Source organism: Carassius carassius, chromosome 24 (assembly GCF_963082965.1).
Source record: "Carassius carassius chromosome 24, fCarCar2.1, whole genome shotgun sequence".
NCBI classification, from domain to species: Eukaryota; Metazoa; Chordata; class Actinopteri; order Cypriniformes; family Cyprinidae; genus Carassius; species Carassius carassius.
The window spans coordinates 28,072,827-28,099,222 of record NC_081778.1 but is presented as its reverse complement, the minus strand read 5'-3'; the positions used below and the strand labels follow the sequence as shown (position 1 = coordinate 28,099,222).

Sequence of the window (26,396 nt, the reverse complement as noted above, 5' to 3'; positions counted from 1 at the left end):
TACAAACTTTTGGCATTAGATAATTATCCTGAGCAGTAACGGTTTGGGTGGTTCAGGGAGTGGAAAGCTGCAAGGCTTTTGTTGTCTTTTCATTCTTGCTTTCTTAAGGATTGTTTATTTCCCAGGGCATGTACCTGCATACAGCCTGCAACAGGATTAGCTTCAATCACTCGCCTTTTTTTCTCTATCTGCGGACAGTGACACATGAACAGTCATCAGCACAATCACGTTTATTTGATAAACAGAAATATTGTCAAGTAAGTTATAAATACAGATGTCCTATGAAGAAAATATGTCCTGTTCATTGATATTTAGTTATTTCAAAGCTATTTTTATATTAAATATTCATGTAAGAAATACAAGCATAGACTGTGGCATAAAGACAAATTCATACAATCATTTGAAGAACCTGTTTGAACAATATTGTAAATAAAAATTAAAAAAGACCCCAGAAAAAATAAAAATAACCGTAATAAAACATGTTAAATGAAAGCTATATTTGAACTAGTTACTTTTTTCCCCAACATAATGAGATGATGTTAACTAGTTTTTTAAGTTTTTAACTTTGAGCATTATTGCACTTCATTATTCCATAAATGTTTAAAAGATTAACTTGTATTGAACCTGGAACCTTCCTTTTGTGCTAAATGGAGGTCAAATAGGACATCATAAAAAATGAATGCATGATAATTATACAAGAATGCATGAAACTTGTCATATCAATTATCCATGTGCAATCTGCAATCATCTGTAATGTTCTGTGACCGCAAGAGTGGAAGCATCTGTGCAGCTGGCAGATGTGTCGTGCAGTGTACGTAGTTATTCCAGCTGCATGTAGTAGATCATGGCAATCATTAATGTGAGAAACTGTAGGACAGAAGAAGTGCATCAGAATAGTGAATCTAGTAATGTGCAATTTAAGTTTTCTTATATAATAGAACTGTAATTTCTCTAGTTCATATAAAAGTAGCTTTAAAATCAACATATTGTTTTATTTATATTATATTAATATCATAGAACATTAGAGTGTCCCTACAGTCCACAAAACATATTACAATCAGGACACATTTTTACATTCCCTCTGTTCTATTTTTGGATGCTGGTGTATGCACACTTGCATCAAACTACATCTTTTATTTTTGCATTAATTCTGATTCTAATTTAACTTACCACTAACATGAGAACGGAGAAACCGTACCAACTCACAGCCCAGGTGTAACGGCTTAATACAGATTCAATGTGCTGGAAGCAACCCTGAAGTATCAAAACAATACAAGAGAAAAATTGACATGGAAGCACCATGAAGTAACGTTAAGTGGCGCATCTAAACTGAATCAAATATAAAGTTGTATCACTATACAGTGGTTCTCAGGAAACAATTTTATAATTTGTTCACCAGTAGTAAATCTTCATTATACTATAGAGAAAAACATCCTTAAAAAGAAAAAGAAAGAAATGTATCTATTTGGCCCTGGCCTGAATAGGCCCAACATCATGCAGAATTATTTATATGAATAATAATAATAAAAAAAAGATCTAATCTCTTTTATATGCCTTTTTATTTTACTGTTAGAATTAGATGCAATTATTTGAATTTAAATTATTTGCATTCGCATGATCTCAATCAGAACAAACTTTGTGTTGTGACACCAGTTGAGAACCATTGTCTATGCCAACCAACTTCTTTATTTCCTGTGAGTAATGAGTTTGTTGCTCTCTGTTGTCTTCTGTAAATCAGGTAACATGTTACTAGACTTAAACGTTACCTTTGAGAATATGGTGGCGGCCTTGCCAACCATACAGCCTTCTTTATCTTCCACCTCAAAGGTACTCAGTCTCTTGCAGCAGCTGAGGGGCCAGATGTATGTAGAACCGAACATCTGTTTAAAGGTAGAGTTATACTGAAACCAGTCTGCCGGACCGTCTACTCCACAGCACTCTACCTGATGGAAGAGGAGGTGGTATTAATTAATCTCAGTACAATCCAGAGAAAAATGTACATCAGCTGAATTCTACACTCTAAAAAATGCTGGGTTGTTGGGTCAAATGTGGACTTACTAACTTTTGGTTTAAAAATGAACTTTAAAAATTCAACCCAACAGTTGAGTAAGTCCATATTTGGCCCAAAGGTGGGTAGAAACAACCCATAATTTTTTAGACTGGGTTATATACGTTATATATCAAGTTGTGTTGCTTGGAAAACAAAAATGCACTTGCAGAATTCTATATGAATCCATCAAATTGTTGTCACCTGGCAACCAAAATTTAATATCAGAGGCAGAATTCTATATAAATCCATTAAACTGTGCTACTTCACTCTAAAAATGCTGGGTTGTTTCAGTGCAACTTTGGGTCAAATATGGACTAACCCAACTTTTTGGTTAAAATTTTAATTGAAAAATTGAACGCAGATGGGTTAGTCAATATTTCCTCCAAAGCTGGGTTGAAACAACCCAGCATTATTTTAGAGTGTTCGTAAGCACAAGATTCAAAGAATAAACATGTGGATCTCATCATCATTATTATTATTATCATTCATTTTGTTTCTTGATGCAATAAGCAGTGATTTAAACTGGTTTGTCCACTCTAACAATGCAACAGAAAGGCATGTTGTATCAGGTCTAAATTGAAAATTAAGGTTTTTCTTTCCTAATATTATTTGTGTGTGTGTGTGTGTGTGTGTGTGTGTGTGTGTGTGTGTGTGTGTGTGTTTTAACCATAATCCTTGGACAGGTGTAAGGCAGTTGTGTTTGTTAAAAGCCAAGAGATCATCATTAGTGTTCTGTTTACCTGTTCCATCACTCTGTTCCATGTCTGTGTAATCTGCTTTCCTTGTGTGCTGCTGTCCGCATAGTATTGTAGCATCTGTTTCTTTACTAAGTTACTGTTCCCAACCAGCTATAATAAAAAATAAAGAAAAGGATAACTTTATCTCCATTATCAACCTGCTGTTGTTCCATTACATATGTTATGACATTTCAGACTGTAATGTACAGGACAAAGTACAAACACCAGAAAACTTTAGGAAGAGAGAGCAGGACTACAGTACAGGGTGGCTGATGACTGTACTCACATAATCCCGGTTGGTCGCTGCTGTGATGGCGGATGCGCATTCAAAAAGAAAGATGATGAACATTATGATAAGGTACTGAGGAAGGATGAGAGTTAACGATAATTAGTTACAAATTAAAGTCATAGTTTATTTTAAATCTAAATTTGATTGTCTCACTGAAGGTGATATTGAAATAATATTGATTAATGTAATTATGGAAGATATTTGGTTTGCTGCCTTCTATAAAAACCTACCGCCATCATGAATCCACGGCTTCTTTTCAGGGCAGCAAAGATGCCAAAGATGCACGTGAGGAAGAAGGCAAAGCCTGTAAAAATGGCAATCCAGGCAGCGGCAAAGATATCATCTTTCCCTGACACGCTAGATATGGGGTAAAGTTTATACCCGTCTACTGCTACCCAAATGGCCACTGCGAATAATGCCAGTCCTGCTGCCTGAAGAGAAAAATACATTTACAAAAAAAATACTTAGTGACATTTTACAAAGCTTAAGCCTGAGCTGTTTCAACTGAAAGAAACTTGCACTGATTGGTTTTAAAATATGTCAGTGCCCTTGTCTTGTATCAAGATGCACACCAGTACTTTTTTTTTTATTCAAAGGCATGTTTATAAAGATTACTTAAATGTCTTAATTGAGCTATGGCCTAATACAGGTTTAGTCTGAGCCCTGTCTTTGAAAATAGGTCTTTACAACAGAAACATGCTGTAATCTTTGAATTATTTCGTTTCAGACTTACAGCAGCGATTGCATTCAGAGCAATAACAACAAACATCAAACATGTCAAGGCTCCTGCTCCCATGGCTGTAGTGTGTTTTCCTGTCTTGCCTTGTCACACTTTCCTGAAGAAGGTCTGATCTGTGGTAACTGAGAAAAATGTAAAAAAGATTACAGTATAGATCATAAAGATAATAAATCCAAAACCAAATGCAGAAGGAAATCAAATGCTATTATGATGTTAAAAATAATCAAATAGAAAAAAAAGTAGCTGCTCAGGGACCCACCTGTTCCAGTCTGAGATTGCACCTGCTTTTCCTTTGCCTGTCTGTATTCGGTTCATTTACTTTTGTGGATACTTTCATGACGTCATACCTGTTTGTCATGTTGTTGTTTTTTTTGTTTTTTCTTTGGTTACACAGGCCACATGAGATGGGATGGGCAACTTCACTCCCTGTGTTTTCACCAAGTACTTTCAATTATTCCACATGACATTTTATTGAAATTATTACAAAATTAATCAAGGAGTTTCCATTATTATTTCAAAAACATTTAAAGTTACGTGTGAACAATGTATATTTAATTAAAAACAAAAATAGTACTCCAAGCCATTCAAAGTAGGATTTATATGAAAAAATAAAAACTTTCCATGTCTGTAGAAATCAAATACTGATGTGGCTTTATTTATTTTATTAAATGTATATTTAAAATATTTATAAAGGCGTTTTAAATTAAAATCCTTACCTTGGAGTACAATATTGTATGGCATCTAAATTTACCTGTTGCTCTTGTGCTCAGGGAGAAGTGCTGACCCCTGCCGGAGAATCACACCATATGCAACAGCATATAAGGTGAATTCAGAAATGCCACAATATTTTCCTTATTATTGGTAGTACTGACTAAGGTAAGCATCACTGTAACTATTTCTAATACATAGTGTTGAACAAATAAGAGTCATCTAGTGAACCAAAGCACAATTAAGACTTGATAATGATCTTGTTTAACTTGGGCCAGTAAGCAACCATCCAGAATTCCCTAGCAACCACACATACAAACATACTCAAAACACCTGCTTAACTATGTGCTGAAATGCTCTAAACACTTTGGCAATCACATAGCAATGTGCTCGAAAACACTTAATTAAAATACTTAAATATGCAATTTCAAAATATTGTTTACAAAATTCTACAATACTGTAAAAATTACAGTTATTATTTATCTTTGGTGGTGCAAAGAAATCTGTAGAGTTATAAAGACTGGGAAATCTGTGGTGTGGATGTGAATTCTACCTCTCCTGAAACTTTTATGTGTGGAGTAACAATTAAAAAATATATATATTATAATAATAATAAATGGGTTAAATGGAATTAAGTACACCATGATGCTTTAACAAACATAAACGCCCTGAGAACTGTTTACAATGTCGTCTAGAAATCTTGTTGACTTAAACACAGCTGACTGTCCTGCAAACACACTCATCCAGGAGAACTTAAGGACGGAGGACACACTTTTGCATCTTATTGTTGCTTGAGAGCAGGTGAGCATTGATTATTGTATTGCGTTCTGTTGACGATATTTTATCTGTGAACACTGTTTGTCAAATTGAATCATTAGGCCAGTATACCATTAGTGTTAGCAGTAACTAGACAGTGTCAGCTATATTATGTAGCTATTTTTTTTTTTTAGGGTCCAATTGAAGATGGAAGAAAAACTCTCAGATGAAAAATTAAAATGTATGCTTGCCCTTTGGAGATTTTCCTTCAGAGCACCAGGATTTGAAAACAGGCTGGTGATGGCTCTACAACTATTTGAGCGTTTCCCTTTAGACATAGCTGTGACCGGAGGAACACCGGAGGCTAATGCTCAGCTGGCTTCTGCAATCTGTGGGCCGGGTGAGGAAATCGAAGAGGAGGAATGGGAAACTGATGATGAAGGTGATGAGGAGGAAGAAACAGATGAGGAAGAAGAAGCAGAAGACTGGGAGGAAGATGAAAGTGGAGATGAGGAACCTAGTATAAAGTTAAATACTAATCACCAGAGCAGCAGCAGGGGGAAACGTGTACGGATAGCAGAGCATGCAGAATATATAGGGAGGAGCATTCCTGATTTTGACTCTGTGATTTTACACAGTCAAATCCCAAATGTTCGAGTGTGGACTGTGCAGGGCCATCCAACCTCAAATTCAATTATTAATAATCTGACCAACCAGCAGTATGACTCTACATGCTATGATGTTCTAGTGGTTCTCACTACAGAAAAGCACAAAGAGGACCAAATGTGGCTCAAAATGGAATTGCATGGTAGAGATCAGCCTTTTTTTCTGGTTCAAGCTGAGCGGGACTTGGACGTGGTCGAAAAGAAGCCTACAGGGCCATGCATGACCTGCGCCTGGGAACGAAAGAGAGCTCGAACGCTGGAGTTGCAAAAGAAAAGTAAAGAAGTATTTGGAGAGACGGCCGATTCAGAAGCAGACAGTAAGAATACTTCAAACGCTTCCCAAGATCCAGAGTCTGTGAAGATGAAGGATATCGCGAAGGTGCTTGCTGAAGCCCTGCCTGAGCTTCGGAAGAAAGCTTTTAGTCAGTTTCTGGTGGTGATTACAAAGGAACTTCAGATTCCCAAATTACTATCCGATGACACACAGTAAGTCAGCTTCTTTGTGTTTTGTAATGTCCATTTGAACTCACTGAGATAACAGCCATTGCTTGTTACACATCCTAAACATATTCATTGTACCTGGAACAGGAATGCTGTCAAAAAAAAAAATTCTAACCCACTCCATACCCCTAATCCAAACCCAACCTTAAAATAATAATAACCTAACCCTTAAACTAGACGCAAAAGTTGGGCTGATAATAATGGTGTTCAATGGAACAACAGTGTAAATTCTAATCCTATCCCTAACATTAATCCAAATCTATCCATAACCTAACCTGGGGTTGTCAAGTCCTGCCTCTGGCCAATGTCCTGTAGAGATTAGTTCCAGTCTGTTCCAATACATCTGCCTGAAAGTTTCTAGTAGAGGTCTTGAAGACCTCGATTAGCTGGTTTAATTGTGTTTAGTTAGGACGGAGACTAAATTCTGCAGCACACTGGCCTTCCAAAAGCAGGATTGGACCAAACCCTTATACTAGCAGGAAAAGATACTGTAGGTTCATTAGAAATCCTCTAACCCTAATCTTAGCCCTAACCGTAAAATCTGATTGGTTGTTAGTAATGTTGTTCTAAGACCAAAAAAGATGTTAACTCAGAAGCATGCTAAACTCTGCAAAATTAGGATTCAGTTGCTGGACACCATGTTGTGTTTTGGACATTGGTCCCCAATTTGGGGTGCCAGTGTGCTTGTGTCCTTACTAGGCTGATTAACTTGCTCAACTAGCTAGTTAGTTTGCTCATTAGGAAGTCTATGTTGGCACACTAGCTTAGACACTAACTGGCATAAAAACAGTATGAACTAGAATTAAAATCCATTGTTCATAAAGCTTTAAGGCATTGAATCTGGGTCAGGGCAGACTATGTTTTACATGTATCTAACAAATTGGCTACATTTACTTCTCAGGTTTGTGGTCTCTACTGCTTTAAGGTCAAGGAAGATAAACCAGGATGATCTTGATCAGATCACCAAGCTCTCGCAGCTGAGAGATCTCACAGACAATCCTTCCAAGCTTCAGGCCATCCTTGCAGCTCTCAGTCACTTCCGGCTGGATATCGGTGTGCTGGGTGAGACGGGCTGTGGCAGCTCCAGCTTGGTCAATGCCCTCTTGGGCCTGGAGAATGGTGATGATCGAGCTGCCTCAACTGGTGTCACTGAAATGACCAAAGAGGCTGTGAAGTATCCCTCCCCCTCCCCCAACATCTGTTTTTGGGACCTTCCTGGGACTGGAAAAATAAGTGATTTTGGCAGCCTGTCTTGCGTGTCCAGCTCTTCTGAATCTCAATGCATAACATCTGCACTCTCTTTGTGTGATGTATACATACTGGTTTCTCCTTTGAGGCTTAGATTGGGAGCCATACAGTTGCTGCAGCAAGCATCCTCCCTAGGGAAAGAATGTTACCTGGTGCTTTCCATGGCAGACTTGATTAAGGAAAAATCCATTGTAGAGGTGAGGCAATGGACTGAGGAAGTCTTGGGTAAACTGGGTCTCCAGCAGAGCTTTTTTCTGGTGTCTGCTCATCATCCAGAAACACTGGACTTACCCAAGCTAAAGGAGACGATGAATGCAGCCTTTCCGAGTCATAAGAGAGTTGCTTTTGCCAGATACGCAGCAAATCAACTGGATGGAGATGTTTTCTGGAAAAGATCAGATTCTTGCAAATTTATGTAAATAGTTAAAAAAGGGTATATTCTCATATGCATGTTTTACTAGGGAGGGATTTCTGTTTGTGTAACTGCTCGTTACTCTCCAAATATATTTTGAACTACTCTAGTCAGATGAAGTGTATTATTATTATTATGTTTATTGTTTTTCGTCACTTTTTAAATTTTCAGGCTACCCATATGTTCCTGAATTCTTTTGTTCAGATATAATGTGAATATACATTTACCCATTTAGATTTGTCTTTAGAATCAATTATTGCATGCCACTATATCTGCAAAACATGCAATATTTAATGCAACTAGGTGAAGGTCTGAATACTGTAACCTTTTGCAAGCTATGATAGTGTGTGGTATTTTTTCTTCTCTGTTCATGATTTTGGTTGAAAAATTAACAAATAATTTTGGTATTTAAACTTGATATTTACATTTTCTGATGTGATAAGTGGTGTTTGCCCATGCAAAACCTGCCACCACAATGTTTTGGTGTTATGGGTGGTTGCTAGAGAGTTACTGTGCAGTTACTGAGGCTTTCAGACTGTTTAAGTGAGTTGCTAATAATAATTATGTGGTTGCTAGGGTGTTCAAGATGGTTGCTTAGTGGTTGTTTGTTGGCCCAAATCAAAAGGGCCCTCCCCCTAAGTCTCTATGATATTCAGCTCTTTCTTCAATAAGCCGCATGGTTTGATGTATAAATTATGTATGTAGCAGAAATTGTGTGGGAAATGTATGCTTAGTTTAGTATGACTTATCAAATTTTCACTTTCACTACAAGTATTTGATTTACAAAGCCATTAAGAATTTACGTTAAGCAAGTGTGTCAGGAAACAGGAGAAGCATGGGTGAAGTGAATCTGACATCCGTATCCTCATCCGTGCCACTCACATCATTTCATTTCTGTGATGGAAAACACCTTAGCTGTTAACCACACGACCCCACCCACCAGTGCCTGGGGGTGAAGCCATCTGTGAGCGTTAGTTACTTTGCTTTGTCCAGGGAGGAGCCACAAACCACTTTCCCCAAAGCCATAGCGCAGCACTAACCTTCACTTTTAAACTCACCCATCATGAAAACATGACAGATTGGTTCAGAAATGCTCAGTGTGCCGTGAAATGTCTGCACTGCTGATGAAAAGACGCACAGTGCATGAACATCTCGCAGAATTATTTGTGAACATTTGATGACCACCTAGGGGCCCTTTGCTGTAGCATGGATGGATAATCGTTTGGCCTTGAGTGTGAAAGATGTCTAAAAATCAAAGCTGAATGAGCAAGAGTCAATCAGTCATCTGTCAGCAGAGGACATGTATGCAAACAACATGAACCTTCTAAGTAATGGATTGTCAGTGCAGTGTTACTTGATGCCAAAGTTGATGGGAAAAATGAGAAGAAGAGTTCAAGAGATGAGAAACCCAAATGCCATGGTATCTTCAGTGGATCTGAGTCACAACGAGAGCACACGACTGGCTATGGATGCTCTCTTGGACCGAGGGATCGATGGATACCAGGAAGTGCTGATCAAAGAGAATGAAGCAAACTTTCTGTCAGCGAAGGAGAAAACGTACATCTTAAACAACATTACAAAGCCTCTCACTGACAATGAAGAGACAGACAGGGATGAAGAGATGTCCAGTTCTGCATCAGTTTCTTCGGAGACATACTTTCCTGCGGTCACAGAGAGTGAGCCTCCAGTTCTTGATTATGGCTGGCCGGTGGCTGACTGGAGTTACCATCTGCAGGGGATTCCTAGCGTGGAAGTGTTCTTCCACTCAGTCAGATCCTTTTCCTTGAAAAACCTGCTGCGGGAACTGATCAGGCAAGCAACTAAAGTAAGAACCTGTCATTTGATAGTGACGTTTTTGGATTGTTTACTGCCATTATTGTTTCAAATATCACTTTTGTGATGCTAGAAAGATGCACATGCAATTACAAACAGCACTTTCAATGAAGATGGTACACTTTGGTGCCCAACAACTTTATTAGTGTTATGTTAAATTTCACATTTAATGTGTTCAATGTGTTACTTGATGTCGCTTTGTCAAAATTCCATAGTTCTCATAGTAAATCCTGAGTGCAAGAGTGTCATTATCCAGCTCAGTTCAGTTCAATATTAATATTAATTTATTAATAATAATTTAACTTGAAAAAAATTATTATGACTGTTTATTTTTGATAATTATGTTTATTGGTTATGCTACAAACACACACACATAAAAGAAAAAAAAATCAAATTTTAATTGTTCAAATGTTTTCTACTTGTTCAATTTTTTTAAACTTGTTTTAATTTTTGAAGCTGACATCAGCACTGTAAAGCTTAAGGTCCTCTTTTTATTTGTTTAAAATAAATAAATAAATAAATAAAAAATTTGTTTGTGAAATATTTGAAAGTGCCTGACATTTTTGACTGTCCAGCTGTCTAAAACACAATTTGCAATTAAACTTTTGCTCCCCAAATTCCACTCATCAAAGGTTTTGGCGATAGTAATGGACACATTCAGCGATGTGGAGATTTTGTGTGACATACTGGAGGCGACAAGAAAGCGCAATGTCTCTGTCTATCTCCTTCTGGACCACATCAATTTACAGCTGTTCCAGGACATGTGTGAAAATGTAAAAATCAACAAGTCTCATCTTACTGTAAGTTATACTGTTCTTTTAACTGACTTCACGGACAATAGATGAAATGTGTTGCTGCTGGCAATATGTGTTTAGGGGTCAGAAGCCTGATATTAGAACTCTAGCCTTTGGTTTAATATAATAAATTTCATTTCAATATAGTAACATGCTTTTTTCATCATGACATCATATTTATGTTAGTTCGGTTATATCATGAAACAATAGATGTGGATAAATACTTTATATTTATTGCCAATGTGCTTATGTTTACAGAGAATGTCTATTCGCAGTGTTCAAGGTCAAACATACTGTGCCAAATCAGGCAGAAAGTTCACTGGACAGATGAAAGAGAAATTCATCATTGTGGACTGCAAAAAAGTGCTGGTTGGCTCATATAGGTAATCGAAGGAAGCACTATATTTGTATTGACCTGCATTTATCAAACATTGTTTTTATTCTTTTAATTTGCAATTAACTGCTAAATGTAGTCTCCGTTTAAAAAAAAAAATGTTTTAATCATTACAGCTTTAGGTGGGCTGTCTATTGCTAAATGTTTGCCATACATTTACATTTTTTTTTTGCATTTGGGAGATGCTTTTATCCAAAACGACTGACACTGCATTAATCTAGTTTAGAATTGCATACAGAGAATACTGTTAGATTTTTTTTTTTTTAATTGTCAGTTATTCAGGTTCGCAATTGTAGCATCTAAAATACACATTGACCCAATACATTTATATGAATTTTACCTAAAATTGTGTTGTTAAAAATTTATAATTAGTTTCTTTTAAGTAACAGCTCTTTACTCTCCATTCACAGCAGTCATTGCAAAAATAATGGCATTTTTAGACAAATTTCAGACACTTCCAATATCTTCCATTGTAGCATTGATGATCTGCGCAAACTCACACTGCTGGTTGAGCCAATGCATTTATACTGATTGCTTTTCCATATAGTTCCATATTATGCAGAAACTTCACCTTTTACGAAGTCTCTTGTTTGAGTTTTTTTCCACTGATGATACTTTCACTCTGTCACAGTCTCACCTGGCTATCCTGGCAGGTTCACAGAAGCTTGGCCGTACTCTTCAAAGGCAGCGGGGTTAAACCTTTCGACCTGGAGTTTCGTAGACTCTATGCCATTTCTAAACCAGTCCAAGGATTTACCTGCAATGCAATAGATCCTGGTGATCTCTGCCTACCCTTTGAGGAACTCCAGATCCCGATGGGCCCGGCAGTAACTGCTGGAAACTCTCCTGACCACCTACAACAGAAACCTTGTCAGCCCAGGAACCCGAGTTTCCCGACAACTCAAGTCCTGGCCAGACAAACCAGCTATCCAAATGTCACCACTGGACCGCAAAGGTCTCAATGGCTTCCACGGAGGAACACGATCCATCACCCCATTGCTTGTCAGTCCCCACTTTTCAAAGATTATAATACAAAGAGCCAAACCTGGCGTCCAAAACAGGGAAATTAAATCAACACAGGTGTTCCTGCAACTTCCCATTGGTGCTAGAGTAAGTTATTGTAATGCTTTATTAGACACTCGTTGGTAGATTGTATTTGTAGATGTAGAAATGTATTCATGTATTTTAAAATATTTAACTTTATTCTGCTTTGTAACAGTAAAAGCATGCAACTCCAATAAAAGATACATATTCAATTATAAAAATACAATCAATATTCATATTATTCAAATGTCTCCTCCAGTGGTCTGTGCATGGATAAAGCTGGAGTCTCCTCCTGCAGTTTGGTGTAGAGTTTGTTCCACCACTTGTCATCAAAGTCTTTAATATAAAGTCCTGATAAACTCTCTCCATCTTGGTTTTCCTCTCTCATCTTCTCTGGATTGAGGTCTTCTGCCATCACCTAGATCAGAATAAATGAATTCAATTTCTAATGTGAGACCATGGATGTTCATCACAGATGTTTTGGGGAATTGTGTGAGTGATGTGCGATTCGGTTATGTGTCAATTTTTTGATGCACAACAATGGGTTGAAATCACACTGAAGTAGTGAATTCAGAAAACACTCCCATGGAATACTCAATCCAAAAATTTAAGTTATGTCATTATTTTTCCACCCTCTTGTCATTTAAAATCTGTATGAGTTCCCGCCCAGGGACGAAGGAAGCTTTGGGAAGTCGTGGCCTAATGGTTAGAGAGTCGTACTCGCAATTGAAAGGTTGTGAGTTCGAGCCTCGGGCCGGCAGGAATTGTGGGTGGGGGTAGTGCATGTACAGTTCTCTCTCCACCTTCAATACCACGACTGAGGTGCCCTTGAGCAAGGCATCGAACCCCCAACTGCTCCCCGGGCGCCGCAGCATAAATGGCTGCCCACTGCTCCGGGTGTGTGCTCACAGTGTGTGTGTGTGTTCACTGCTCTGTGTGTGTGCACTTCGGATGGGTTAAATGCAGAGCACAAATTCTGAGTATGGGTCACCATACTTGGCTGAATGTCACATAACTTTCACTTTCATCACTTTCTTCGTTTCTATGTGTTCAGGCACTACATTATATGTCTTCTGAGTTTGTGATAACATCAGAGTGAGTAAATAATTACAGAACTGTCAATGTTGGGTAAACTATTCCTTTAAATACTGTTTGCAAAAACAAAAATCAATTGAAAGGCATCAATAAAGGTGGATTTGTGTTAGTATTGGGGTTATAATTTGTTTTGTTTTTATGCCAAGGACCCCCAAATACATTGACCCCTTTCTTAAAATCCGACTTAATAATAAAGACAATATATATATTTTTTTAATTAACTGAATGATAAAAAACTACTGTAAATAACAAAATAACTGGCATTTATACTGTCAATGTACGAAAATTACCTATAAATTAGTTTAATCACACTAGTTTTTAGAAACAATGAATGTAGTATATATATATATATATATATATACACACACAGTACAGACCAAAAGTTTGGACACACCTTCTCATTCAAAGAGTTTTCTTTATTTTCATGACTATGACAATTGTAGAGTCACACTGAAAGCATCAAGGGCTATTTGACCGAGAAGGAGAGTGATGGGGTGCTGCTCCAGATGACCTGGCCTCCAAACAGTCACCGGACCTGAACCCAATCGAGATGGTTTAGGGGTGAGCTGGACCGCAGACAGAAGGCAAAAGGGCCAACAAGTGCTAAGCATCTCTCGGGGAACTCCTTCAAGACTGTTGGAAGACCATTTCAGGTGACTACCTCTTGAAGCTCATCAAGAGAATGCCAAGAGTGTGCAAAGCAGTAATCAAAGCAAAAGGTGGCTACTTTGAAGAACCTAGAATATGACATATTTTCAGTTGTTTCACACTTTTTTGTTATGTATATAATTCCATATATAATTCCACGTGTGAAAATTCATAGTTTTGATGCCTTCAGTATGAATCTACAATTTTCATAGTCATGAAAATAAAGAAAACTTTGAATGAGAAGGTGTTGGTCTGTACTATATATATATATATATATATATATACTACATTCATTGTTTCTAAAAACTAGTGTTATAAACTATATATATTATGAATATGTATATACAGTATATATATATATTTTTTTCTTCCTCAAAGTAGTTCTTATTGTCTGACCTCTGAGACTGTCTGAAGGATTTTTTCTGTTGGCTGCAGAACATGTAGAGCTTCCTCGATGTCTTGTAGGGCCCTCTGGCTGTTTTCCAGAACAAATGAGAACTGCTGAATCCGTAGGATTTCAATTAACAACCTGAAAAAAAATAAAGATGAACAAACCTGGTACTGAATTCATCCGTTAACACCAAAGTCAGTAAATAAACAGCTAGTTCTGTTGTGGCTGACATACAGTACCTTGCTCTAATCAAGCTCATGATGGTCTTTAGTCGTATAATGTTATTTGTCCCTTGCTGCTTGTTGTATTCTTCCTCAGTGCTGGATCTCTCTGGACACCTACGAGACTCGAGGAGCCTCTGAAAGCTCATGGCCAGATTCAGCCAGTACCACGGATGGTAGGGATGTAGACCGCACAGCTGCTGCAGGCTGGAGATGCTGTTTGTCAGATCTCTGTAGTGTTCATGAACACTCAGCTCCAGCTGAAGTATGCTGGTGAGGTGGCAGGTGTTGGATACTTCTGTCCTCTGTCAATAAAACATCATCAGCAAAAGCATACATACAAGTTGAGTTAGTAGTGGAGTAAGTGTTTTAATACCAGTTTCATTTACCAGTTTCTCGCAGGCATTTAGAGCCTCTTCTTTTTTCCCCAAATGACAGCAGCATCGTGCGATCCCTTCCAGCACATCTCTCTTCACTGTTAAGTTTCCAGCAGGTATGAGAGAGAGGCAGGATAAATACTCATCCAGAGCCACCTGTCATTGACACAACCCACCAATCAGCTTATGAATCAGACAATAGTGAGAGATGATGAATTCAGCTCTTTATACCTGAAACTGTTTCCTCCTGTAAGCAAGGTCTCCTCGAAACTTGAAGGTTTTTTGTTCTTCTAATGGGTCCTCAGCATTGCCATCTTCACAAAACCACTAGATATAATAAAACAAATGTTAGATACGGATTTTATTTGTATGGAATATTTTGTTAGGCCTAAGATTTTAGTGTACACTCACACAAATGAATACATGTGTAAAAATATTTATAAATGTATTATATAATACTTTATTTATCATTTATCAATATATTCATGCACGCATATCCTGACATTTTTTATGACTGTGTCACTCCCGCAGAAACACCTGTATAATAATGAGTGTTATAAATATGATGACACGTATGCCTAATTATCATCAATCATATGTAATTATAACCAAAGTTATGTTACTTACCATCAGCACATATTTAATTTATGATTATAACGTGGTGAAATATCACTGACTAAAACATACCATGGTATTCTCACGTAAATACTGTACATACCTAAGTATAATTAGCAATAGCTGCCATCAATAACTTACCGTAGTAATGCCATGCTTTTCTTTAAAATGAAAGTCGCATGGCATGTAAATGTTGTGTAATTTATGTATCTTTTCTGTATGGTATCATTAGTTTGTTGTAAATGTTGAGTGTTTTACCCACCAGAGGTTCGCAGAGTTTAGGCTCGTATGCTGGGAGAGCGACTGAGACTCTATTCCTTGATTCCTCAAACACAGAATCATCAAAAGTGCTGCCCAGAATCTCCATCATAAAAACACGCGTGTATTTAAGACTCCTCTCACACACTCATGAAACGCCACAACCCCGCAAACATAACAGAAATGTCAAGGAATCCAATGAAAAGCAACACTTTAGTGTATTTGTACGTATATCAGTACGCAATATCCGTTCATTAGAATACGACCAGAGAATCCGTGGACGGGCTCTGGTACGACGCTACTGAGCCCAATTAGACATAAACCTTCACGCCTCTAGGGGCGCCATTTTGGCTCAAAAAGCCCAGTCCTCCTTTTGAGCAGCATCCGATTTTTACCTTATTGGAAATGGAGACATTTGTATTCTAAGCAAAAGTGTAACTAATCGTTTATAACGATTATTTTTTTTTATTTCAAATCCTTAATAACCGCATTTTCAAAAGGTTATTTCTCCAGCAAGCGACTGTGATTGATTGGTCCATCCAGGTCCATTTTGTTACAACGCTGAGAAAAGTATCAGGTACCACGTGACAGCCCCGAATGAGATTGAGGTAAATTTAGTATTTTAATTAATGAATTGATAAAATATGTAATACGTTGTTTTTAACTCCGCTACGCCCAACAGTATTTTTTATATATATTTATTACATTGTTTCATTTCGCTTTCAAAAACAATAAATATATACTTCTGTTAAACATTTAAGTAATATAATACGTTATATAATACATTAACATTTCCTTCTGTGAAGTTTAAAATTGACAAGTAACAGCAGATCAACAGTACACGATTAATAATAAAACAATAATACTTTTTTGTTCACTAAAGCTTTAAAAAAGAAAAAAAAATGTAACATTAAACAACAATGGGGGAAAAATAATTAAATAGTTATTAAGAAACTTACTAGTTAAAAACCCGCTTATTTCTTCTGATTGCCATTCTTCCAAATTGGTTTTCTATGCTTGCAGTACCCGGATGTGTCACGTCACATTTGTGCGCGCTATGTGATACAAACACATGGTCCGACATTTCTCTAAACGCTTCAGTTTTGATCAAGATTTTGAGTGTTTAGTTTTATAAACCGCTGGAATGAAAGTTAAAGTGCTTTCTAGAAACCCGGACGATTATGTTCGAGAGACGACTAGAGATATACAACGAGGTATGTAAACATGAAGCCAATATGTAAAGGTTGATGTAGTAGGAAGTAATATACTAACTGTATTACGTTCCCTCTCTAGTGCCCAGGAACTATGACCCGACCCTGCATCCTTTTGAGGTGCCCAGGGAATACACCAGGGCCCTAAATGCCACCAAACTGGAGAGGGTGTTTGCCAAACCTTTCGTAGCTTCACTAGATGGACACAGAGATGGCATCAGCTGCATCACCAAACACGCCAAAAGCCTTTCAACAGTCATATCTGGTGCCTGCGATGGAGAGGTAACCCTTTAAAGATTTTACTGGGCTATTTCAGTATTAAGGCTCTTTTATCGAGCATGTTTACAATGCAATAATAACATACACGCCCAACATACAATAATAGAGTTAACAACAAGACAAAGGACATACAGTGGGGCTAGAAAGTTTGGGAACCCCTTCCAGAATCTGAGAAAATGTGAATAATTTTCAAACAAATAAGAGAGATCATACTAAATGCATGTTTTTTTTTTATTATTATTATTTAGTACTGTCCTGAGTAAGATATTGTACATTAAAGATGTTTACATTTAGTCCCCAAGACAAAAAAAAAATGCTGAAATTATTAAAATAACCCCATTCAAAAGTTTAGGAACCCTTGGTTCTTAATACTGTGTGTGGTTACCTGGATGATCCACGACTGTCTTTCTGTTTTGTGATGGTCGTGCATGAGTCCCTTGTTTGTTCTGAACAGTTAAACTGAGAAGTGTTCTTCAGAAAAATCTTTCAGGTCCTGCAGATTCTTCAGTTTTCCATCATCTTTGCATATTTGAACCCTTTCCAGCATTGACTGTATGATTTTGAGATGCATCTTTTCACACTGAGGACAATCAAGGCACTCAAACACAAATATTAAAAAAGGTTCAAACGTTCACTGATGCTCCAGAAGGAAACAAGATGAATTAATAGTTGGGGGGTGAAAGCTTTTGGACACGATGAAGATGGCCAAATTTTTCTTATTTTGTTGAAATATCATTTCTTTCCATTTAGTTCTGCCCTTTGTAAGCAACAGAAGATACTTGTATGTTTCCCGGAACACAAATTAAGTACAATTTACATTGATCTTCAAATTCCAAAAGTTTTCACCCCCCAGCCCTTAATGCATCTTGTTTGCTTCTGGAGCATCAGTGAATGTTTGAACCTTTTTTAATAGTTGTTGTGTTTGAGTCCCTCAATTGTCCTCAGTGTAAAAAAATAAATGGATCTCAAAATCATAGTCACTGCTGGAAAGGGTTCAAATATGCAAAGATCTTATTCAGGACAGTACTAAATAAAAAATAACATGCATTTAGTATGATCTCTCTTAATTTTTGAAATTATTCACATTTTCACAGATTCTGCAAGTGGTGCCCAAACTTTTGAGCCCCACTGTAGTGAATGAACTTCAGTTATGCAATACTTTTTTCCCCAGAGTGTGCAAATTACCATTTAGATTCAGTATGGATGAATGATTTGATTTCTGATGTTTTAATTAATTTTTTTTTCCTGATAGTTGAAAGTGTGGAACCTTCCTAAGCGCGAGTGTTTGAGGACAATTCAGGCTCATGAAGGATTTGTACGAGGAATCTGTTCCCGCTTTTGTGGCACTTCCTTTTTCACGGTATATTAATCCTGCATATTCTTCCCGTGAGGCCTTGATATGGATGAAGGCGATCCAGTTAGCAAGTGGATGTGCAGTTACATGATTGTGAAATCTTCATGTCATGCAACAGGTAGGAGATGACAAGACCATCAAACAATGGAACTCGGAGGCACCAGGATATGGAGTTCGGGAGGAACCAATTAACACAATTCTGGGAAAGGTACAGTCTCAGCTTATGCATGTTATATTGGAGATTATATATTATTATAATATGCAGAAATGGCTGCATTTATGTGGCCAAAAATACAGTAATATTGTGAAATATTATTACAGTTACTCTTAAGTGTCACACATTATGTGTGTGTGTGTGTGTGTATGATTCCTGAGGAGCAAATAAACATTGATTTCTAAAGGATCATGTGACACTGTAAACTAATGTCTGCAAAAAATTCAGCTTTTTCATCATTTAAAATTAGATTTAAAATTATATCCCGAACCAGTCTTTTAAATTCAAATAACCTTTCACAAGATTGCTGATCTAAATGTATTGCAATGTTAAACTTAATGTTATAAACTAAATACAATAAAAATAAAAACCAAGTATGTTTTACAGTGTTTTCCACTCAATTATATTTAGTCATATTTATAAATATGCACACACTTTTGGGGTTCTATAAGGTTTTCAGTTTCTAACAGGCCTGATGTGTCTTGCAGGCCGTGTTCACTGGCATTGACCACCACCAGAGGGAGAGCACGTTTGCAACCTGCGGACAGACGGTGGATATCTGGGATGAGCAGAGAAGCAGTCCCATCCGCTCCTTCAGCTGGGGTGTGGACAGCTTCAGCTGTGTCCGTTACAACCCTGTGGAGGTGATCAAATTCAATTTCATTTCAGTTTACTTCTATGGGTCTTTTCATAATATGCATTGCTTCAAAGCAGCTTTACAATGATTCAAATATGTCAAAGCCAGTGGTGACCACCATGGGATTGATGGGAATGGCTATAATACAGCATATAATACAAACTGCCCTGTTACCCGTTACAGACTGAACTTCTCGCTAGCTGCGCATCAGACAGAAGTGTCGTCTTGTATGACACCAGAGAATCTGCACCACTTAGAAAGGTCTGCTATATTTTTACTTTTTGCCCACACGGATGAATAGTGCCATTTATGACTGTAATGAAATGACATTGTGTTTCAGGTTATTATGCAATTGAGAAGCAATACGCTTTGCTGGAACCCAATGGAAGCATATTATTTTACCTGCGCCAATGAAGACTACAAGTGAGTTAATTTTAAGCATGAAACATTACATGAGAAATTAACTAAGAGTTAATAATTCATATCACGTTTTTCTGTTTCTTCTACAGCCTTTATACTTACGATATAAGGCATCTGGATGTTCCTGTGACTGTGCACATGGATCATGTATCCGCTGTGCTGGATGTTGATTATTCACCTACAGGAAGGGAGTTTGTATCTGCCAGCTTTGACAAAACCATCCGAATCTTTCCGAAAGACAAAGGCCACAGCAGGTGAGTGTAGTGTCGAAAGGCCAAGGAGCTCGCTCTCTCTCTCCCCGTCAGTTTTCAGTTTATTTAGGTGCTTTATTGGCATGACAAATATTTGTACATTCATATTGTAGCAGAGTTGCTGCATACGATCCAAAACGATGCAAAGTAGTAGTGCAAAACAACATTAAGAAAGATGGATGGATGGATGGATAGATAGATTGATTGATTTGCAGCCTTGGTAGCCATAAGGGATTCTTTCAAAAGCATATACTGCTTTTAAGATAAAAAAGTTTTTAAAAGTGCTTTATGCTCAAAGGTGTAAAAAACAGTTTACATTGTGAAATAATTATCAATAAAATTTTCTGGTTTAGTATATTGTAAAATGTAATTTACTTTTATAATGGCAAAACTGCCATCAGCAGCCATTACTCCTGTTTTCAGTGTAATATGATCTTTCAAAAATAATTCTAATATGCTGATTTGGTGCTTAAGAAACATTTTTATATTCATCTCCATGTTGAAAACCATTTATGCTGCTTAAATATTTTGTGGAAACTGGTATACTACAATTCGAAAGCTGATATAATCCTTTATATATGTATGTGTGTGTGTGTGTATATATATTATATATATATATATATTAGGGGTGTAACGGTACGCAAAAATCACGGTTCGGTGTGTACCTCGGTTTTAAAGTCACGGTTCGGTTTACAAACATTAAACTGCAGGTTGTTTATTACTATAAACTTTTTTTTTTTTTTACATTTGTTTACACTTTTTTTTTTTTTTAAATACTTTTTAATAAAATATATATAAAATAAAAAAAGAATAGGAAATAAAAGTATAAGTTCTCCACTAAATAAAATACTCAAACCAATATCATATAATAAAATATAATGAAAAATAAAAATAAATAACTATGATTACAGTGCAGCATTACCAATCCCAGCTTGTAGGCCTGCTCATTAGGGCTGCTCCGATCACGATCGGCCGATCGTTAATGCGCATCTCGTCAGTAAAAACCGGTTCTCTAATCAGCGGTAAATTCCCTCAGGTGCGTCATTTCACATAGAGCAGCTGTTACTACACAGAGCCGTTGTTAACTGAGAAGATGCGCAAATAAACGCTGAAAATGAACGTGGATTTGCGCATCTTCTCAGTTAACAATGGCTCCGTGTAGTAACAGCTGCTCTATGTGAAATCACGCACCTGAGGGAATTTACCGCTGATTAGAGAACCGGTTTTACTGACGAGATGTGCATAACGATCGGCCGATCGTGATCGGAGCAGCCCTACTGCTCATATTTTAAAAATATATATAACTTTTCCAAAGTGTAAAGTGCAGCATCAACAGTTTCAGTTTTTAGACCTGCTCAGTTTTCGTTATTGCGTTGGACCGATCGGAAATAAGAGCAAAGGTCTGTTTAAATGCTGACGGGAGCTGCGTTTGAATTACAATCGTTTTTTTCCTAGTTGTAGTGATGTTCACACTCGCGTGATGCCTTTTGAAAACCTTAGGCCGGTGACACACTGGCATATTGCACCTGTCAAACATAGTCTATTTTGCCGTCAATACTGTTGACGGTGTCCTTTATCAGAAGGCTTAATATTTATGCTCAACATGAAATATAGTATAATATATATATGAAAATATAAATATGTATATATAACAATGTCACCTATAGTAGCAGCAGCGCGCCAGCACCGTGTCACCGTGTCATGCTCATGCCACGCAGCCAGTGTGTCACCGGCCTTAGAATCAGCTGCAGGGCGGGATTTGCGCTGAACGCGGAGACTTCAGCCACTTAATATGTTCGTTTGGAAACACAAAAATGTACCTATGTTCCGCACACAAAATATTGCATTCGGTCATTCGGTACACACGTGCACCGTACCGAAAGCCCTGTACCGAAACGGTACGTGTATTCAGTATTTATACTGAAGATACAATAAAAATCAAATGCTTATCTAAATTTATTACAATGTACAACTAAATATAATAAGTTAACATAATGTCGGAGAATAATTAGGGTATGTTTCCCAAAGTTACTTGCACAATTAAAAATCTATAAAATATGCATCATTTATTTGAAATAGACATGCATCCTTGCTTAATTTCGGTTTCCAATAAATTGGCAAATATTTTGTTTCCTTGGAAAAAATGTGTACAAATGTATTATTTATGCAATAAAAGGTAAATTGAGTACATTTGTGGCTTTTAATGTGATTTCCCACAATCCTCAGGGAAGTGTACCACACCAAACGTATGCAACATGTCATCTGTGTGAGATGGTCCGCTGACAACAAATATGTCCTGAGCGGCTCTGACGAGATGAACATTCGGCTGTGGAAGGCCAACGCCTCGGAGAAGCTTGGACTGGTGAGTGCATGATCCCATTTCATGTCTAAGTCAACCAGATGGAGTTTTAACTCAGTGACTCCAGGTTTCATACCTGACTGCAGAGCTTTTAAGGATGTTAACTTGTTGCAGATGGACTCAGGTGGTTAATAAGGGCCGCATTTGGCCCTGTGGCCACCCCACAAAGCACTTAAAATGAATTACACTCACAGATCACTTTCATTAAGCATTTCTATGGAAGTGTTGCCACGGTCTAAAACCTGGCCAAGCAAAAGCTCTTGAGTTTTATGTCTCTTGTCAAAGCAACTCTTGTAATGGTGCCCTAAAGATGCCGCACCTATTTCATAAACAAATGTTACCTAAAAGGAAATCCAGACATGTCCATAGAATTTTTTTATTTATTTTTTTATAATGATTTGGGCACTTTTATAGTTCATATAGTGATGAGAAAGGATCAATTAGTTTTGCCCGCACATTTAAAAACAGTTTAGATTAAGTCTTGGACTGTTTGGCTAAAATATTTTTCAGCCTTTTAAATTATATCTAATCTTGAAAGTTGTTGAAAAACAAGACTATATGTTAGATAGTGTCAAATCAAGTCAGGGGGGAAAATTGTTATAAAACTGTATAATGTGGTCACTTTAAGTAAACTTGATATGTAAATATAAGAAGCAAAGCTTTTTTGTTCTGCTGAGGCAGAGGTTGGTTCTGCTCCAGGTAAATGTTAGTTTCTTCTCCCCATCATTTCGTATTAGCTCTAGTGCATCTGATTCCTTCATACGGCCCATCGCTGGCAAGTTTTTGGCTCCTGTTGGACTTAAAGAGAAAGATTTATTCCCATGCTTTTCACTTAAAGAGATCAGACACTCACTGCAGTTATCAGCAGTTTGAATCGGCCAATCACTTAAAGCAGAACAATAATGAAGACATTAAACTATCAGGCACATGAGCGCATTTAATCTAAGGAGCAGATGCTGAATCAAGAGTCTGCTGTCTGGAGAAGCTCTTTAGACCTTAAGGAGACTGGCTTCAGTTTAGTTTTGGTTTTCTTTGCTGTCTGACCGAGTGCCCATTTTACTATATTATTATGAAAATTGGCTATTTATGAGGTTGACCCTCTATGAGTTACTTTTCACAATCACAGTAACAGATTTTTGCACATTTGTCTGTTTTTTCCAAAGATGTTAATTGTATGCATTTATAGCCCTTTAATCTATCCCGAAAGTCCACTTATAATGTTATACTTTCTGTAGAAAATTAGATATAATTGCTACTTGCAGTCCATGTATGTTACTATATTTATACTTAAGCATTTCTGAAGCTTAAACAGTAGAGCATATCGCTAACATCGCCGAGGTCATTAACTGAAAAAATGTGTACCTTAAATGCATTATATATATATATATAAAATGAAGCCTGTTTTTAGGACCATTAGAATTATTACATTGAGAAATTATTTACATGACAATAAAGTACATTTCTCCCCTAAATTCTTACTGTAATGTGGGGGGAAAAAACAAGTTATTGGCAGGGTTTATGAGTATTTACGTATTATAGTTTTTAAATTGTTTGTTAGCTTTTATATTTAAAATTTTCATTGTTTATTTTTTTAAATTTTATGTGATATTTTTTAGATTTTCTATATTTTAAATATTAAATAGTAAATGTTATTTTTTCTATTTTAGTTTTATTTAATTTAGTAATTTCAGTACCTTAGCTTACTTGAATTTTTTTTTCAGGTTTATTTCAGTTAATTTAGGTAATGATAACAGTAAGTACTGTAAAAGGAAAAATAAATTGTGTTAGTTGTAGCAATTTTAGAAGCATAATTACTGTGTGTAAAATTAACATCTGAGGTTTGAATGTGTGTAAACTATGTTGTGGAAATAAGTGTGAATGTCTCTTCAAGTAATGTTTTAAACCAATAATAATAATAAAAAAAATGTTGTTCTAAAATTCTATTTGAAATTCCTGAATGATCTCATGGCTGATATGCTAATTCCCTTCTGAATTTTCGGACTACAAACTTAACAGCTCCATTATGGAATGTCTCCATGGAAACAGCAGAGTCATGTTCATTTTTTCCTCCACGTGAATGTCAAGAAATTCGTAAATGACAGTTAACTGGCCTTCCGATTTTCCTCCCAGGCGCTTTGATGGCATCAGCAGCTATTAGATTGCCCTAAACAAATTGAATTTGAAAAAATCATTGCTTTTAATTAGAATAAAAGCCTGTGGAGGGGTGTGGAGTGAGATGTGCTGAAGCATGGGAGCTGAAGAAATTTTATGATGAAGGGATGAATGAGGAGCATTTTGCTGTGTTTCTCCTACTGCAAATTTAGATTTTATGTTGATTGCGAAATTAAAAAGACTTCTCAAGATGTTGCATATCTGTGCTGCCACTTTTGTGTTTTTGGAGTGTATTCCTAAGAAATGTATACATAAAGTTTGAAAGCAGGTTGTACCCATAGTAAAATCTTTTCTGCTGTTGCATAATGTGTATATATGCTGTCCTGCCCTAATCTTGACCAATGACACAAGTCTCATTGTTCACAGCTCTCCACCCGAGAACAAGCTGCCGCAAATTACAACAAGAAGCTGATAGAGAAATTTCAGCACCATCCACAGGTGAAACGAATCGCCCGTCATCGCCACCTACCTGGAGACATCCTGAAGCAGAAGAGAGAGCTGCGGGAAATGAGGGAAGCCCGCCGCAGGAAGTAAGTTCCCTTCACCAGATGTTAAAAGAATAGTTGACCCAAAATAGTTGAAAAATTGCTCTACTGCGATTTTGGCTCTATTGTACTGGCAGCAAAAGGACATGAATCCATGTTTGAGTTTGATTGGCATTCTGATTGTCTGTGCTTCTGTTTGTGTGTTTTTAGGGAAAAAAATGTCCGCAAGCACAGCAAGCCGGGATCTGTTCCTCTGCTGACAGAAAAGGAGAAACATGTGGTGGCTGTTGTGGAGTGAGAGATGATTTAAAGAGGTGCTTTTGGTGGATGGGTTTCAGTTTCTCTACACACGGACAAACTCCAAAATATTCCACCCTTTTTCCTCTCTTGTACTTCCATAATAAGGTTTTTAAGTGTAAACGAAAACTGTCAGCATACTGCTGCTGTTTACTACACGCATATCTAAAGAATAAAACATGGACACACACTGATCTTGGCAATCATACTATAATTGCTGTCTTTATAATATATAATTATGGTTGTATCTGAACATTAAAATCATCTTTATCTGTGAATGGTCATGTTTTCGATTTCGACTTCACTCCAAAAACACTGAAATACATAATCAAACATTGATGTAAGTGAACATGGGTTTCTACAACATAGTCACTATGGCACTAGTGAATGTGTTACCATCACCTTGTACTATTACCTGTATCACTATGTAAATTAATTAACTTGTATGCACCTTGGAGCAAGGTACCTTGTAGTTATTCTTACTGATGTTATGAGGGCTGTATTTTAGGTCTGATGGTGAACTGCAATAATTGGTAAGGTAAGACTGGGGAGTATTAAGAGTCAGTTGTCTCCCATATAATCTCAAATGCAGCTTTAAATGAAAGCCTGATGTTTTACAGTGTTTGTGTTCCATATGTAATATTTGCTGAGGTAAACCAGCGCTGTTTTCTCTTCCTGTAAAGTCTTAATTCTTTAATAAGATGTAACGTACTCTTCACCTTTTCAGCCCATAATCCTATCATCTCAATCTACTCTTGTAGATCTAGCTCATGTACAGTCTGTGCAACCCAAAAGATATGCAAAATCATGGGTCAGGAAAGAATATACAGTTAGAAACGGGTGCTTTGAACAAAGACCTTGGTACTATCATTTTTTTTTTATTGATGAGTCATTAACATTGTATAATTATGAACCGGTCATAACGTGATGCATTTAAATTTC

The 26,396-nt window shown here is 37.0% G+C and overlaps 5 protein-coding genes across 6 annotated transcripts; 3 read left to right on the top strand and 2 right to left on the bottom strand.

Annotated features, from left to right (window-relative positions):
* Positions 1 to 599: 599 nt before the first annotated feature.
* Positions 600 to 4,127, bottom strand: upk1a (uroplakin 1a). The gene is made up of 8 exons (XM_059508436.1): positions 4,075 to 4,127; positions 3,810 to 3,912; positions 3,307 to 3,507; positions 3,074 to 3,148; positions 2,791 to 2,898; positions 1,767 to 1,943; positions 1,171 to 1,254; positions 600 to 867 (listed from the first exon to the last, which is right to left on the bottom strand). Exons 2-8 carry the CDS (start codon positions 3,870 to 3,872, stop codon positions 820 to 822), a joined length of 756 nt encoding a protein of 251 aa, XP_059364419.1. The 5' UTR covers positions 3,873 to 3,912; positions 4,075 to 4,127; the 3' UTR covers positions 600 to 819.
* Positions 4,128 to 5,257: 1,130 nt separating this feature from the next.
* On the top strand, positions 5,258 to 8,197 carry LOC132103371 (uncharacterized). Its single transcript, XM_059508432.1, has 2 exons — positions 5,258 to 6,430; positions 7,347 to 8,197. The coding sequence occupies exons 1-2, from the start codon at positions 5,487 to 5,489 to the stop codon at positions 8,110 to 8,112; spliced, it is 1,710 nt and encodes a 569-aa protein (XP_059364415.1). The 5' UTR covers positions 5,258 to 5,486; the 3' UTR covers positions 8,113 to 8,197.
* Positions 8,198 to 8,950: 753 nt separating this feature from the next.
* Positions 8,951 to 12,206, top strand: LOC132103364 (protein FAM83A). 2 transcript variants are annotated; one of them, XM_059508426.1, is made up of 4 exons: positions 8,951 to 9,930; positions 10,571 to 10,738; positions 10,991 to 11,115; positions 11,780 to 12,045. In XM_059508426.1, the coding sequence occupies exons 1-4, from the start codon at positions 9,406 to 9,408 to the stop codon at positions 11,895 to 11,897; spliced, it is 936 nt and encodes a 311-aa protein (XP_059364409.1). In that variant the 5' UTR covers positions 8,951 to 9,405; the 3' UTR covers positions 11,898 to 12,045. The 2 variants fall into 2 exon arrangements, with proteins under 2 accessions (XP_059364409.1, XP_059364408.1); XM_059508425.1 differs by having other exon boundaries at positions 8,955 to 9,930; positions 11,758 to 12,206.
* A 99-nt stretch (positions 12,207 to 12,305) lies between these two features.
* Positions 12,306 to 16,038, bottom strand: zgc:101716 (uncharacterized protein LOC492784 homolog). The gene is made up of 6 exons (XM_059508427.1): positions 15,780 to 16,038; positions 15,134 to 15,229; positions 14,915 to 15,058; positions 14,544 to 14,830; positions 14,310 to 14,442; positions 12,306 to 12,588 (listed from the first exon to the last, which is right to left on the bottom strand). Exons 1-6 carry the CDS (start codon positions 15,885 to 15,887, stop codon positions 12,409 to 12,411), a joined length of 948 nt encoding a protein of 315 aa, XP_059364410.1. The 5' UTR covers positions 15,888 to 16,038; the 3' UTR covers positions 12,306 to 12,408.
* A 760-nt stretch (positions 16,039 to 16,798) lies between these two features.
* On the top strand, positions 16,799 to 25,732 carry dcaf13 (ddb1 and cul4 associated factor 13). The gene is made up of 11 exons (XM_059508424.1): positions 16,799 to 16,989; positions 17,069 to 17,268; positions 18,518 to 18,625; positions 18,738 to 18,827; positions 19,322 to 19,477; positions 19,654 to 19,731; positions 19,811 to 19,893; positions 19,980 to 20,144; positions 22,368 to 22,503; positions 25,039 to 25,202; positions 25,368 to 25,732. Exons 1-11 carry the CDS (start codon positions 16,920 to 16,922, stop codon positions 25,453 to 25,455), a joined length of 1,338 nt encoding a protein of 445 aa, XP_059364407.1. The 5' UTR covers positions 16,799 to 16,919; the 3' UTR covers positions 25,456 to 25,732.
* Positions 25,733 to 26,396: the final 664 nt, after the last annotated feature.

What these genes read in the sequence shown, in the direction of transcription:
- LOC132103371 (XM_059508432.1), top strand. Translation starts at nt 5,487, where the DNA reads ATGGAAGAAAAACTCTCAGATGAAAAATTAAAATGTATGCTTGCCCTT. An exon ending in TTACTATCCGATGACACACA is followed by an intron (nt 6,431 to 7,346) that starts GTAAGTCAGCTT and finishes TTTACTTCTCAG; the next exon opens with GTTTGTGGTCTCTACTGCTT.
- zgc:101716 (XM_059508427.1), bottom strand. Translation starts at nt 15,887, where the DNA reads ATGATGGAGATTCTGGGCAGCACTTTTGATGATTCTGTGTTTGAGGAA. An exon ending in CTAAACTCTGCGAACCTCTG is followed by an intron (nt 15,230 to 15,779) that starts GTGGGTAAAACA and finishes TATTATATCTAG; the next exon opens with TGGTTTTGTGAAGATGGCAA. An exon ending in ATGAGCTTGATTAGAGCAAG is followed by an intron (nt 14,443 to 14,543) that starts GTACTGTATGTC and finishes ATTTTTTTTCAG; the next exon opens with GTTGTTAATTGAAATCCTAC.
- LOC132103364 (XM_059508425.1), top strand. Translation starts at nt 9,406, where the DNA reads ATGTATGCAAACAACATGAACCTTCTAAGTAATGGATTGTCAGTGCAG. An exon ending in TGATCAGGCAAGCAACTAAA is followed by an intron (nt 9,931 to 10,570) that starts GTAAGAACCTGT and finishes CACTCATCAAAG; the next exon opens with GTTTTGGCGATAGTAATGGA. An exon ending in GTGCTGGTTGGCTCATATAG is followed by an intron (nt 11,116 to 11,757) that starts GTAATCGAAGGA and finishes ACTCTGTCACAG; the next exon opens with TCTCACCTGGCTATCCTGGC.
- upk1a (XM_059508436.1), bottom strand. Translation starts at nt 3,872, where the DNA reads ATGGGAGCAGGAGCCTTGACATGTTTGATGTTTGTTGTTATTGCTCTG. An exon ending in CTCTGAATGCAATCGCTGCT is followed by an intron (nt 3,508 to 3,809) that starts GTAAGTCTGAAA and finishes TTTTCTCTTCAG; the next exon opens with GCAGCAGGACTGGCATTATT. An exon ending in CCGCCACCATATTCTCAAAG is followed by an intron (nt 1,255 to 1,766) that starts GTAACGTTTAAG and finishes TTGATACTTCAG; the next exon opens with GGTTGCTTCCAGCACATTGA.
- dcaf13 (XM_059508424.1), top strand. Translation starts at nt 16,920, where the DNA reads ATGAAAGTTAAAGTGCTTTCTAGAAACCCGGACGATTATGTTCGAGAG. An exon ending in CTGGTGCCTGCGATGGAGAG is followed by an intron (nt 17,269 to 18,517) that starts GTAACCCTTTAA and finishes TTTTCCTGATAG; the next exon opens with TTGAAAGTGTGGAACCTTCC. An exon ending in CCTCGGAGAAGCTTGGACTG is followed by an intron (nt 22,504 to 25,038) that starts GTGAGTGCATGA and finishes CATTGTTCACAG; the next exon opens with CTCTCCACCCGAGAACAAGC.